The 12,844-nt window shown below is 41.6% G+C and overlaps 1 protein-coding gene across 3 annotated transcripts; it reads left to right on the top strand.

Annotated features, from left to right (window-relative positions):
- Positions 1–889: 889 nt before the first annotated feature.
- Positions 890–10,748, top strand: Tubal3 (tubulin alpha like 3). Of its 3 annotated transcripts, none has more exons than XM_076939405.1 (4): positions 890–975; positions 4,308–4,551; positions 6,483–6,635; positions 8,236–10,748. In XM_076939405.1, exons 1-4 carry the CDS (start codon positions 973–975, stop codon positions 9,174–9,176), a joined length of 1,341 nt encoding a protein of 446 aa, XP_076795520.1. In that variant the 5' UTR covers positions 890–972; the 3' UTR covers positions 9,177–10,748. The 3 variants fall into 3 exon arrangements, with proteins under 3 accessions (XP_076795520.1, XP_076795521.1, XP_076795522.1); XM_076939406.1 differs by lacking the exon at positions 890–975 and adding an exon at positions 2,218–2,435; XM_076939407.1 differs by lacking the exon at positions 890–975 and having other exon boundaries at positions 4,467–4,608.
- The last annotated feature ends 2,096 nt before the right edge of the window (positions 10,749–12,844 follow it).

Below are 12,844 nucleotides of genomic sequence, written 5' to 3'. Positions count from 1 at the left end.
ATTAGAGGAAGTTTGTTGAGGGCTGCGAAGACAGTCAAAAAGTGCTTGTTACACAAACATGAAAGCCTTAGTTGTATCCTCATTATATCAGTGTGTTGGTATATCAGTATGGTGGTTTGAATAAGAATGGCCCCCATAGGCCCATAGATTTGAATAGTTGATCACCAGGGAGTGGCACTATTTGCAAGGATTAAGAGGTGTGGCCTGTTTTTGGAGGAAGTGTTTCACTGGGTTTCTCTCTCTCTCTGATGCCTGTGGATCTGGCCATAGAACTTCTGGCTACTTTTCTAGCACTGTATCTATCTACCTGCAAGCTGCTATTCTTCCCATCATGATAACGGACTAAGCCTTTGATGCTGTAAGCAAGCCCCAGCTAAATACTTTCTTCTATAAGAGTCACCCTGGCCTTGGTGTCTCTTCCCAGCAAAAGAACAGTGACTAAGACAACCAGTGATGTAGAGGTGGGGGCAAATGGATCCCTAGGGCTCACTAGCCAACCAGCCTAGCTTAATCAAGCAAGTGCCAGGCCAGTTCAAGCAAGCGCCAGGCCAGTGAGAGACCCTGCAACAAAAGCCGAGGTGGGTGGCTCCTAAGGACCAACACTGGAGGTTGTCCACTGGTCTCCAAAGACAAGCACATACACATAAATGTGAGCCCTCCTCCCACAAACACACAGAAAGTCATTTATTATAGTCAACGTACACAGAGTTTAGAAGCAGCTGTGGTTTAATTGTCACTAACTTAGTAGACTAAGCTGTAGTTGGCACAAACTTCATCACAGTTTGTTTAGACCCAATATGGCTAGGTTGCCACCAGAGAAGTGAAAACCTTAAAAACTGGGCGTGTTGCTTTAAGTGAAGAATGTTTTCAGCCCTCAGGTGGAGTCATTTCCGGGCCCCATGATAAGGCTGAGCTAGAAATGACTGCTCCTCAATCGTTACCAGAGGGCTGAAGGGGCACCTCCAGTTCATCATGGTAAGTGGGCACAGGATGTGATTAACAGCGTTGGGATGGTGGCAGGTTTTGTAGGTTGTATTTAGGTACATTCCTCCAACCTAAATCCTTAATAAATCGATAAGGCGAGGCAGGATAAAGATATAGCGTTTCCTTTACCCTCTCTTTAGTTCTGTGTGAGAGTGAATGTAGTTACTTTTAGTAGTTCTGTTTCAGGACTACTTTTAGGGAACCACTTCCCCTCTAATGTGTGTCTCTCCCCCGCCCCCTCGCCTTGTGGAAATCACACTAGTTATTAGTATCTTAGAATTTTGAATTTTTCAGTGGAAGCAACCTTTCAAATTGCCTTTTCTTCTCTGTCTTGTCCCAGTGGGCATTCTCTTTAGCATTAAGTTGGCTTAAGTTGTTTCTCCTCTTTGGGAATGGTGGCTTCCAACATGAAAGATACTTGTGGTAGTCGAATGTTCTGTATCTTGACTGGATCAGTGTCAGTGTTCCGGGTATGATGTCGTCTTGCAAGATATTTCCCCCGAGAGCAGATGAATGAAGGGTATGAGAGGCCTTCTGTCATCTTTCTTAGAATTGCATATGAATCTACAGCAATCTTAATATTAAAGACTTAATTGAGAATTATGCTTTCTCAGTAACTCAAAATCAGTTTTGGAATGGCATTTATCAGTGTGCTGAGACTTGTTGATGTCGATACTTAGTGGGTAGTTATGATCTTAGACTCTTTAATACTGTGATGCATGTTCTCAGAGAGAGCTTAGCAAGGCGACAGAGGATGAGAGCAAAACAAAAGTTCATCTAGTCCTCTCTATCCTTGGATGCTTCTGAAGCCAGGAACAGGGCGTGTCAGGCCAACTTATTTGTGCTGTGTCGAGAAAGAACACTATTACTTACCATGTAGCCTGAGCACCCGAAGGGCAGCAATTTATCTCTGTTGGTTGATTTTACTACGACTTACTGTCAGCAAATATGCCTCTCAACAGAGTTCCTGAGGTGGTAACTGACAGCTGTCTGCATGTGAATTCCGTAGGTGGAGAGGTTCTGCGAGGTGCAGACGAACAATCCTCCTTTTGAAATCATTCTTAAACTTAGAGGACAAAGGTCTGGTTTGGTTAATGCGTTTACAGCTGTTAAAGTCCAAGAGGAGGGGAGAGGAGGGGGAATTACTCTTTGCAGATAAGGATTTACGAACCTTGTTCGTGATGGGATGTACTATTTTGATTTTCACATGCCAACAGTTGGAAGGCTATTCGTTCATTCTGAGTAAAGTGAAGTTGGTGTTAAGTTCACAGCTGTTGACACCAGAAACAGAGTTGCACAAAGAAGAAATGAGGATGAAGTTCTAAGTGCTGAAGCTGACTTTCTCTTGAAGGGAAGAAGTCTATCGTATGCCATGTCAGTGGAGACAAAGTGCAAGGTTCTGATGCTGCTGAGCACGACAGAGTCCACATCAGATTGCCAGGGTGTGTCAGGTCAGAGCTCTTGACCTTTGCTTTCTCACCCACACTGGAGGCCTGTAGAAACCATAGGCCAGTGACTGGTGGGAAGTTGGAGGTCTGGAGTTGAGCTCAGACTTTGAGATAGTCCGTGTGGCATTGCCCCTCAGCTTACAAAGCCAAGTAGCTTGAAGCACCTGAGAATGGAGAAGGCAGTGTAGCCCATGGCAGACTTGGTCCGAGACGAGCACGTGAGCGAGTGCGTGCGTGCATGTGGTGATGTGTGTATGGTGACGTGTGCATGTGGAAGCCCAAGGCTGATGTTAGGACTCATCCTCAACTGCTCCTCTATTTTATTCACTGAGTCATAGTCTCTCAATCAAACCCAGAATTCACTGATGCAGCAGCTCTTGTAAATAGCTTGCTTTTTGGGTCTTCTATCTCTGCCTTTTCAGACTAGAATAATAGGCAAGTCACTTATCCATACAATGTTTATCTGGATTCTGGGGATATGAATTCCTATGCACACAAACACACAAAATAATAATAACAATAAAATAAGTATTTGAAAAATATTCTTTATATAATTATGGACATGATAGAACTTTCTTTAAATTATTACATTTACTTTATTTATTGTGTGTAGAGGGGTAAGGGCATTGGTGTGGGGGTCAGAGGGCAACTAGAAGGACTTGGTTCTAGTCCTTTCCTTGCACCATGCAGATCTGGAGATCAAACCCTGCTCCTCAGGCTTGGTAGCAAGCACCTTACCCACCCAGCCACCTCCCTGGCCTCCAGTTTTTATGCACAATGACTTGCTTGTTTGGAAAATAAGTGAAGATGTCTAATAGTTTTAACCTTAGAATAGTCCTCCTTATGGAGAGCATATATGAATAACAAAATTTCAAGGCATGAAAAGATAATGTCTTTGATTTGTTTGCAGTGATCTCTACTACTTGTCATAGCTGGTTGATTTAAAATTTATTCTTTTCTAATAACTTTTTTTTTCTGGGTAAGTGAGCCTGATATAAACACCCACTTAATCACACCCCATTGTACCCTAATTATAGTTACGTGTAGGTTATATAAGACTATATACATATAGAGTCTTAACTCAATTATTTATCCATTGCATAGTAGTAAGTGATTTGTTTATATAGTAGACAGATTTTAAAAAATATTTTATCCTGTTTATTACGATTGTGTGCATGCATGTATCTGTGTGTATGATGTGACTATATCACCATTGCCAGTCACCACCCATTTGTGGAGTCTGTTCTCTCCTTCTATCTTTACCTGGGTTCTAGGGATCCAACTTAGGGCATCTGGCTGTCAAGGCAAAGGATTTTACTCAATGAGTAGACTCATCAGCATGAGAGACTGTAAGCACCATTTCAGTTCTTGGTTCTGTTTTCCACGAAACTTGGCTGCTCCTTGGAATTCGTTTCTCCTGGGACACTGTTGTGGAGACGGTTATCTCCTTCCACTTGTATGTGTGTTCCATAAATTAAATTTGGAGTGTCAGGTTTAAGTGGCCTGCAATTGCCTTAACCTGCTGAGCTATGTAGCCCCTTTCTTAGAACACTTTAGAGCAGTGGTTCTCAATCTGGGGGTCACAGGGGTCACCTAGGACCATCACAAAACACAGATAGTTACATTACGATTCATAACAGTAGCGAATTACAGTTATGAAGTAACAACAAATGCAATTTTATGGTTGAGGGTCACCACAACAGGAGGAACTCTATTCAGGGGTCCCAACAGTAGAAAGGTTGAGAACCACTCCTTTGGATGACAGTGAACTTCCTTTGTGATTTCTAAGCTAGTTTGGTCTTGGACATTTGTAATCACTGGTGCTTATGCTATCTAAGCTCCTACTCTGTTCTAACTCATTGTGTTGTATTCCAGAGGGAGTGTCTCTCCATTCACATTGGTCAAGCTGGTGTCCAGATCGGGGATGCCTGCTGGGAACTGTATTGCTTGGAACATGGGATCCAGCCAGATGGCTTTATTCTGGACAGTCAACACAATCATTTGGAAAACCCTAAAATGGAACATAGGAATGCATCTTTAGATACCTTCTTTCATGAGACGAGAGCTGGAAAGCATGTACCCAGAACACTTTTCATGGACCTAGAACCAACTGTTATAGGTAATCTAAATTTGACTTGCTAGTGCTTTTAACCAAGACCACAATCAAACAAACCAGGTAGGTAAGATTATGAGATTGTGCTTAATTTCTATGAACAGGATCATGCAGACCTTTTCCAAACCTCAGTCTGTAACACGACAGACATACTCAAATAGGGGCCTTCTTTCCTGTGGGGTGAAACTATATAAAACTCCTAGTTTACCCATATACACACTTCAGTCGAACATTGAATCCTTTTCCTGGTTCTGAGAGCAAAGCTAGAAGCTATTGGCAAAGAAGCTGAAAATTTGTCATTATCTTCTGTAAGAGAGTAGAGTATTTGAAAATTATTCCATAGAAAAAAAGGTACCATATAAATCTTAAAATTATGGAAGAAGCTAATGCTATTTAAAAAAAAAATTACATTTATTCATCTCCCCCCTCTCTCCCTTTCCCCCCTCTTTCCCTGTCCTTCTCCCCACCCATTTCTTCTCCCCCCTCCCCACATGTGTATGCATTTGAACACACAAGGGGCCCAGTGGTGCTTGCGTGAAGGACGGAAGACAACTTGAAAGAGTAGTTGCTCTCCTTCCACCATGCAGATTCCAGGGATCCAGCGCAAGCTAACAGGCTTGGTAGCAAGTTTTTTTTTTTTTTTCTCCCCACTTTGCCATTTCGACAGCCCAAATGCTATTTCATAATTAACAATAACAATACCCCCTCCTAAATCTTCTAAAATGCAGCTAGAGAGACATTGGAGATAGGAATTAAATATTGTCTTAGGAGAGCAGCTAGAGATAGGGGTAGTTTTGGATTTGATGTGTGTTATCTATTCCTACAAAACAAACTCCCTTCAAATGCAGTAAGGCAGGAATAACCATGATTTTGTTCATACGTTTGTAATCTGTTGTGGGACTCAGAAGGTACAAATTCTCACTGTTCCACTTGATCCTGATTTGAAGAGTCAGATGGGGGCCAGGGGACTCACTTAGATCACTCACCTATGTGTCAAGTTGGTGTTCTGAGTTCTGAGGCATGGATGCCGGTGGGGCTTTTAGTCCTTGTCACTTGGTCTGTCTCTGAATGCTTAGATCCTTGTCATAGCATGGGGACTCAGGTCTCAAGAACAAGTATCCCATGGGTACAAGGCAGATTCATGGCATTTGCCACCTAGCTCTGGAGGTCTTCTGGTTCCCTTTCTTATGTTCTCAATGAGTCAAGGTGGTTATGAAGACACCAGGGAATGGATATGGACCCCACTTTACCTTTTAATGCAAGCGTAGAAAGTTTCTAGAAGCAAATGTATGATAGGAAGTGTTTTTATGACCATCTTTGAAAACTAGTCTGCTGTGCTAGAGAAACACTATATGCCTATCTTAGATTAGAGTTGTTATCTTTATTAGAATAGAGTTAGCATGCATAACAAATTGATGGGACAAAGTGGATTCATGCCAAAGAATGTTAATGTAATGCAAAGATTAAAAGTTTTACTAAGTGGATAGGGTCAAAATGGGTAAGGCTGAAGATACTTATGTACAGGCTAAGTATTGCTCTGCTGGGTGTTATGAACAAATAAAACTAAGAAACTACAGGGAGAGTTTGGAGAGTGCTCGCCTAACATGCATGAATCTTGTAATCAGTTCTTTAGTTTAATGTTAAAACAGATATGGCAGGCAGTGCACACCTGTCATTCCAGACCTCAGGGAGCAGAGGCAGGAGGATAAAAAGTTCTGGGTCTTTTGGGAATACATAATACCTTGCCTACCATCACCAACTAGAAGATTTCTTTGTTTTTCTAGACTAAGAAAGACCATTTTTTTGCAGGATAAATTCCATTCCTTTGCCATACCACAAGAAAAGGATGGGGACCAGAGTATAGAATTCTGTTGGAGTTAGAAAGAGGCCAGCAGTTAAAGTGAATGCAAGCACTGACCACCCCTCCCTCTCTGCAGATGAAATCCGCGTGGGGAAGTACCACTCACTCTTCCACCCAGAACAACTTGTGAATGGAAAGGAGGATGCTGCAAACAACTACGCACGAGGCCGCTACTCCGTGGGTTCAGAGGTCATCGAGCTTGTTCTAGAAAGGATCCGGAAGCTGGCAAGTGGCTCCTCTTGGGTTACAGATGGGTCATGCTGGATATTTGTGATCTTGTAGTAATATCCACCAGCCTTACTTGCTGCCATCCTCGCTCCGAAAGCCTCTCACCCCGCGCCTCCTGTACATACTCAAGGGGAGTCGTTAGTTACAAAGTTACATGGGAAGCCTTTACAAGTGCCAGGTGGCTGGCTTATCTTTACGTTTTTACTACTGTATGATTTGTGCTGTGTGTGTTAGCAGACACTTTCAAAGCTCTTTAAAGTGTATTCTTTTCCAATTGTCACCACTAATGAAGATGACAAGGGGCACAAATTTTGTGAAGGTTATTTACTGAATTTTCTAATAGAACTATAAGGGTTGGAATCTGCAGATCCTTTGATAGGTAAGTGGTTTGGTGTAACCACTGGTAGCATGTTGCCTATATAGTACCCTGGATGTAGAGTATAACTTAAACAGGCACTTTTATTTATTGTGGAGGGGATTTTATTTTGCTGATTTTCTTTTCTTTATTATTGACAAAACCTTCAGGTCATATGTAGATAAACTCATGGCAAAAAATGAAAAGTAGCTAAATATTTAAACTTAGCTTTTATACCCTGAGCCTCCCTTATCTGTCATGATTGGGACCAGAACTACTTGGATGGGTATTTTCTCCAGGCTTTAGAATATTTGTACACACACACACACACACACACACACACACACACACATGAATTTTAGGGGACCCAAGTCAAATGTAAAATTTATTAATTTCAAATACCTTTTATAGTCATAGGCTTCAGACAATTTTATGCGGTACTTTTAACATGCCTGTGTGTTGACAACCACCCATTTCTATGAGCTCAGATATAGAATTTCTATTAGTGGCATCATGTAAGTACTCAAAAAGAAAGAAAAGAGAGGGTTTGGAGCATCTTAAAGTTTAGGATTAGGGCTACTTAAGTAGTAGTAAAATTCTAGCTTTCCCAACTCCAGCTGAAACACTCAGGTGTAATTTCAATGTAGCTATGTTTGTTGTGTAGCTGAGGTGGCAAAAGAAGCCATTCTGAATTATTTTAAAGTGTGTGTATTCCTGTGTGTATTTGTGAACACAGGTGCATGTGGAGATGAGGGGACAAACTTGTCTGTCATCCCTCAGATATCATCTATTTTGTGGTTTGTTTGAGACAGGGTCTCTTATTAACCTGGGACTAGCCAACCAGGATAAGACAGAATCATTAAGCCCTGGTGATCTGTCTGTCTCCACCTCTCCAGTCCTGGGATTATAACCACTTGAAACCATAACCAGTTCTTTTCCCTCCTCCTCTTCCTCCTCTTCCTTCTCTTCTTCTTCCTTCTCTTCCTCCTCCTCCTCTTCCTTCTCCTCCTCTTCCTCCTGTTCCTCCTCCTCTTCCTCCTTTCTTCCTTTTTTCCTCCTCTTCCCTCCTTCCCTCTCTTCCTCCTTCTAAAACAATGTAGCTTCTGAAGATCAAACTCAGACCTGCATGCTTGTAAGGCAAGCACTTTACCTCCTTTCTGAGTCTTTTGTTCTTGGGAAGCTATGTTCTGCCATTATCGTCTAGTTAATTGCCTGTTTCCCCCTCTCCCCCTCCCACCCCAGGCAGAACAATGCAGTGGACTCCAGGGATTTTTGATTTACCGAAGCTTTGGAGGAGGCACAGGGTCAGGATTTACATCTCTCTTGATGGAGCGGCTCTCCGTAGAGTATTGCAAGAAGACAAAATTGGAGTTCTCTGTCTATCCATCTCCTAGAATCTCCACTGCTGTGGTAGAACCATACAACGCCATCCTCACCACTCACTCCACCATAGAATACTCAGACTGTGTCTTCATGGTGGACAATGAGGCTGTGTACGACATCTGCCACCACAAACTTGGTGTTGAACGTCCTACCTATGCTAGTATCAACAGGCTGATTGCTCAGGTGTTGTCTTCTATTACTGCTTCCCTGCGTTTTGAAGGACCTTTGAATGTGGACTTAATTGAATTCCAGACCAACCTAGTGCCTTATCCACGAATACATTTCCCCATCACAACCCTTGCCCCCATCATCTCCACTGAAAAGGCGTATCACAAGCAGCTCTCTGTGCCTGACATCACTGCTTCTTGCTTTGAGCTCTCCAACCAGTTGGTCAAGTGTGATCCCAGGCATGGGAAGTACATGGCTTGCTGCTTACTATACAGAGGAGATGTGGTTCCTAAAGATGTAAATGAAGCAATTGCAGCCATGAAGTCTAGGACCTCTGTTCAGTTTGTTGATTGGTGTCCAACTGGTTTCAAGGTGGGCATCAATTGCCAGCCACCTACAGTGGTGCCAGGAGGGGATCTAGCCAGGGTTCAGCGTGCTGTGTGTATGTTGAGCAACACCACAGCAATTGTGGAAGCATGGGCCCGCCTAGACCACAAATTTGACCTCATGTATGCCAAGAAGGCATTTCTGCACTGGTATATCACAGAAGGCATGGAGCTTGGGGAGTTTGTTGAGGCCAGGGAAGATCTGGCTGCTCTGGAAAAAGATTATGAAGAAGTGGGGCTGAGTTTCTGATAAAAAGATGACTGGGCAAATGAATGCTGAGTTAAAAATCTCATGCTTTATCTTCTATATACCTATTAAATAAGAGGAAAGCAAAAATAGAATCTTCAAGATCCAAAATTCTGCATTAAATTAAGTGTATTAATAGCAACAATAAAGTAATAATTTCTTGTGTACAGTAGAATTCACCTTTGCCAGTTGAGAGCCTTCTAGGGATTAGAATCATTTGAACTACTGGGTCTCTTCTAGGTGGAGTTACTTCATGTTAGTTCTTATGTCATAGCAAATGTCTGGCTTTATTCTTTGCCCTCCCCTATTTTAAAAAAACAAAACAAAACAGAACAAAGCATCAAAAGGAGTATGGAACCTTAATGTTTTTGCTTTCCCTTTTCAGTTCTGAGGCGAAAATACACGGATTATGAATGTTATTTCTTCATTATCTATACTTTGCACATCAATTAAATCATAAATGCTTCCAGAATATTTTATTTCCTTTTTCCAGGTGTGGGCTTTAAGTCCTCAGTTTGCTTTTCAAACAAAACAAGCAAGTAAGCAAACAAATAAACAAGAATACTGTTGGGCACTTTTAGAACTTAGATATGAGTATCCCGGAGGTAAGAAAGTACATACTCCCTCTTCAGGTGACCTGTCATACATGTGTGTATGGTGTGTGTGTGTGTGTGTGTGTGTGTGTGTGTGTGTGTGTGCAGGAGTATGGCATTTAGCCATGATGTCAAGTGTCCACTTTATTTGCTGAGGCATGGTCTCTCTGTGAACCAGGAGCTCACTGATTTAGCTAGTCTAGGCCAGTCTTTGCTCTCAGGCACAGGGATTACAGATGGGCAGCCATGTCTTTTTTGAATTTACGTGGCTACTGGAGGTCTGAACTCTATTCTTTACACTGGTTCGGCAAGCACTTTATCCCCTGACCATTTCTCCAACCCCAGAAGGCTATTGGTAGTTACTTTTATTATTGCTATGAGAATGGTTTAGATAAAAAACAATTTAACAAAGGAAGTGGTGTTTTTTTTGTTTGTTTGTTTTTTTGTTGCGTATGATTTGTGGGGATAAAGTCTACCATACTGCATGTGTTTGAAGTGGGATGGGGGGTTGGGGGATTGAGGGGAGCATGGCAGCAGGAACATGTAGCAGCTGGTCGAATTGTATCCTCAGTCAGGAAGCAGGGAGACATAAACAACAGTGTTTTGTTTATCAAGATTTCCTTCTCCTCATTCTACCCACCCCCCCCTTTTTTTTTTTGTTCTGGGCGCACAGTCCCCATTTAGGATAAATTTTCTCTCCTCAGCTAAATTTCTTTGGAAATACCATTATAGATACACCTGAGGTATGTCTCCTAGAAGATCCTAAGATCCAGTCAAGTTGACAATGACTTTTAATTACAAAGGCATTCTTAAATGTGGCCAGCAGACTTGGTTCTGAACCACTTTAGAGGTTTGATGACGATGTAAATTCTGAGCTGGATTAAAGACTGGCCACTAAAGAAAACCTGGGGAACTGGGAGAGATGAAAAGAGGGAGTTGGGTGTTTATAAAGTCACTTCACAAATGAATTATTGGAGACAGAGAGTAGGGGAAGGGGAGAGGGGAGAGGGGAGAGAGGGGAGAGGGGAGAGGGGAGAGGGGAGAGGGGAGAGGGGAGAGGGGAGAGGGGAGAGGGGAGAGGGGAGAGGGGAGAGGGGAGAGGGGAGAGGGGAGAGGGGAGAGGGGAGAGGGGAGAGGGGAGAGGGGAGAGGGGAGAGGGGAGAGGGGTGGACAGGGAAATGGGGAAAGAGGGAGATTCAGATGGGGAGATCTCAATGCTGATGCTTAGCTGACATTTTTCTTTGTACTCCAGGGCTGCAGCCCATGGAGTGGAGGGCTGCTCATATTTTAGGATGAGTCTTCCAACATCAATTAACCCTATCTAGAAAATACCTCATAGACTTACACATACTCAGAAGTTTGTCTCCTAGGTGACTGGAAATCCTGTCAAGTTGACAACATTTACCATCAAAGGCATCTTCCCCACTGTCTTAGTTCCTGGTCTACTATAATTGTATTTCTATGAAGAGATACTAAGGCAACTCTTATAAAAGAAAGCATTTAACTGGGGACTTTTCTTCCACTTCAGAGGGTTAGTCCATTATTATCATGTGGGCAGCAGACATGGTGTTGGAACAGTAGCTGAGAGATAGAGACACAAGGAGTTGGCTTTTGAAACCCCCCAGAGACACATGTCCCCCAAGAAGGCCACACCTTCTAATCCCTCTCATACTTCTCAAACCATATATTATTATATATATATAATATATATTATATATAAATTATATATCTTATATATTATTATATATAATTATATAATATATAAGATATATAATTATATATAATATAATTATACATGTACTATATATAATATATAATATATATTATATATATCATAATATATAATATAATATATAATTATATATATATATATATATATATATATATATATATATATATATATATCTCAGATTATCTTACAGATAGTTGTGAGCCACCAAGTGGTTGCTGGAAATTGAACTCAGGACCTCTGGAAGAGCAGTCACTCCTGACATCAGTCACTGCTGAGCCATCTCTCCTGTCTGACTTGCTGTATTTTTAGACATGAGGTATGAACTTCTGAAAATGGTGGTCAAAGTCTTTCCCACCTCATACCAAGTACAATTCCACTCCTATCTCTCATAGTGGTTTCATAAAATCCAACCAAGACAGTCTCACCTCATTTTCCAGAATATACTTGTCCTGTGACCAGAGATGTAACTCGGAGTCACTTGCTCCCTGAAACCCTGGAACTCTACTGTCTTGCATTCTTTTTTGAATCACCAGAACCACCATTCATTTGCACCCAGGACTTAGGGATAGCTGAGCTATAGCTGTGGAATTTCTCTCTGTATTAAAATGTGGTATTAAGTAGTAGTTGATGATTTTTCCCTTTGCATATCCTAGATAGTGCTTCATAGTTTTGTTAGGTCCTCTTTTTTTTTTTTTTAAAGTTAAAATTTATTACATTCTTTAGTGTACTTTTAAAGCTTTTTTCTTTAGCCACTAGAGGGCATTAGTGAAGTACATTCTCTTGCTCATGCACAAAACATCTGTGGATTTTATTTTAAAAATTAACTATGTAATATATTCAAGTGAAAATGGTGTCTTAAGTTTTAAAATAAACCGGATACATCTTGGTATTCGTAAGTCCAGTTTTCCTTTTTTCATGTGTATATATGGTAGGTGTGTGTGCTCCTCATATGCATATGTGCACTTGTATGTGGGAAGCATGTGTGTGGACAAGTGTGTGGAGGCGAGATTCTGAACTGGGCCTGTGCCTTCCTTGATCACTCTCTTCATTGTTGGCTGAGGTAAGGTCTGTAAGACGAGCTCAGAGCTTGCTGATTAAGCTAGTGTAGCTCCCAGCTTGTTCTGTGACCCCCGTCTTTCTTGTTCTGAATGCTGAGATTACAGGCAGCTGCTACGCCTGTCCAGCATTTCAGTGAGGCAAACCTACACACTTGCTTTTACAGGATCCACATACATTTTTGGTATTGTTTTTCTACTTCAATAAATGGTTGTTAAATATTTGAGATTGACTACAAATTTAATATATTCCATTTCCTTTTAAGAACGGTGGTAGTATGACAAACTTTT

This window comes from Arvicanthis niloticus, chromosome 8, assembly GCF_011762505.2.
Source record: "Arvicanthis niloticus isolate mArvNil1 chromosome 8, mArvNil1.pat.X, whole genome shotgun sequence".
NCBI classification, from domain to species: domain Eukaryota; kingdom Metazoa; phylum Chordata; class Mammalia; order Rodentia; family Muridae; genus Arvicanthis; species Arvicanthis niloticus.
The sequence above is the reverse complement of the archived record's forward strand: the minus strand, read 5'-3'. Positions and strand labels throughout refer to the sequence as shown.

Bases quoted from the DNA above. Each gene is read 5' to 3' on its own strand.
- Tubal3 (XM_076939405.1), top strand. The intron at 4,552-6,482 runs GTAATCTAAATT...CCCTCTCTGCAG, and splicing joins CCTAGAACCAACTGTTATAG to ATGAAATCCGCGTGGGGAAG. The intron at 6,636-8,235 runs GTGGCTCCTCTT...CACCCCAGGCAG, and splicing joins AAGGATCCGGAAGCTGGCAA to AACAATGCAGTGGACTCCAG.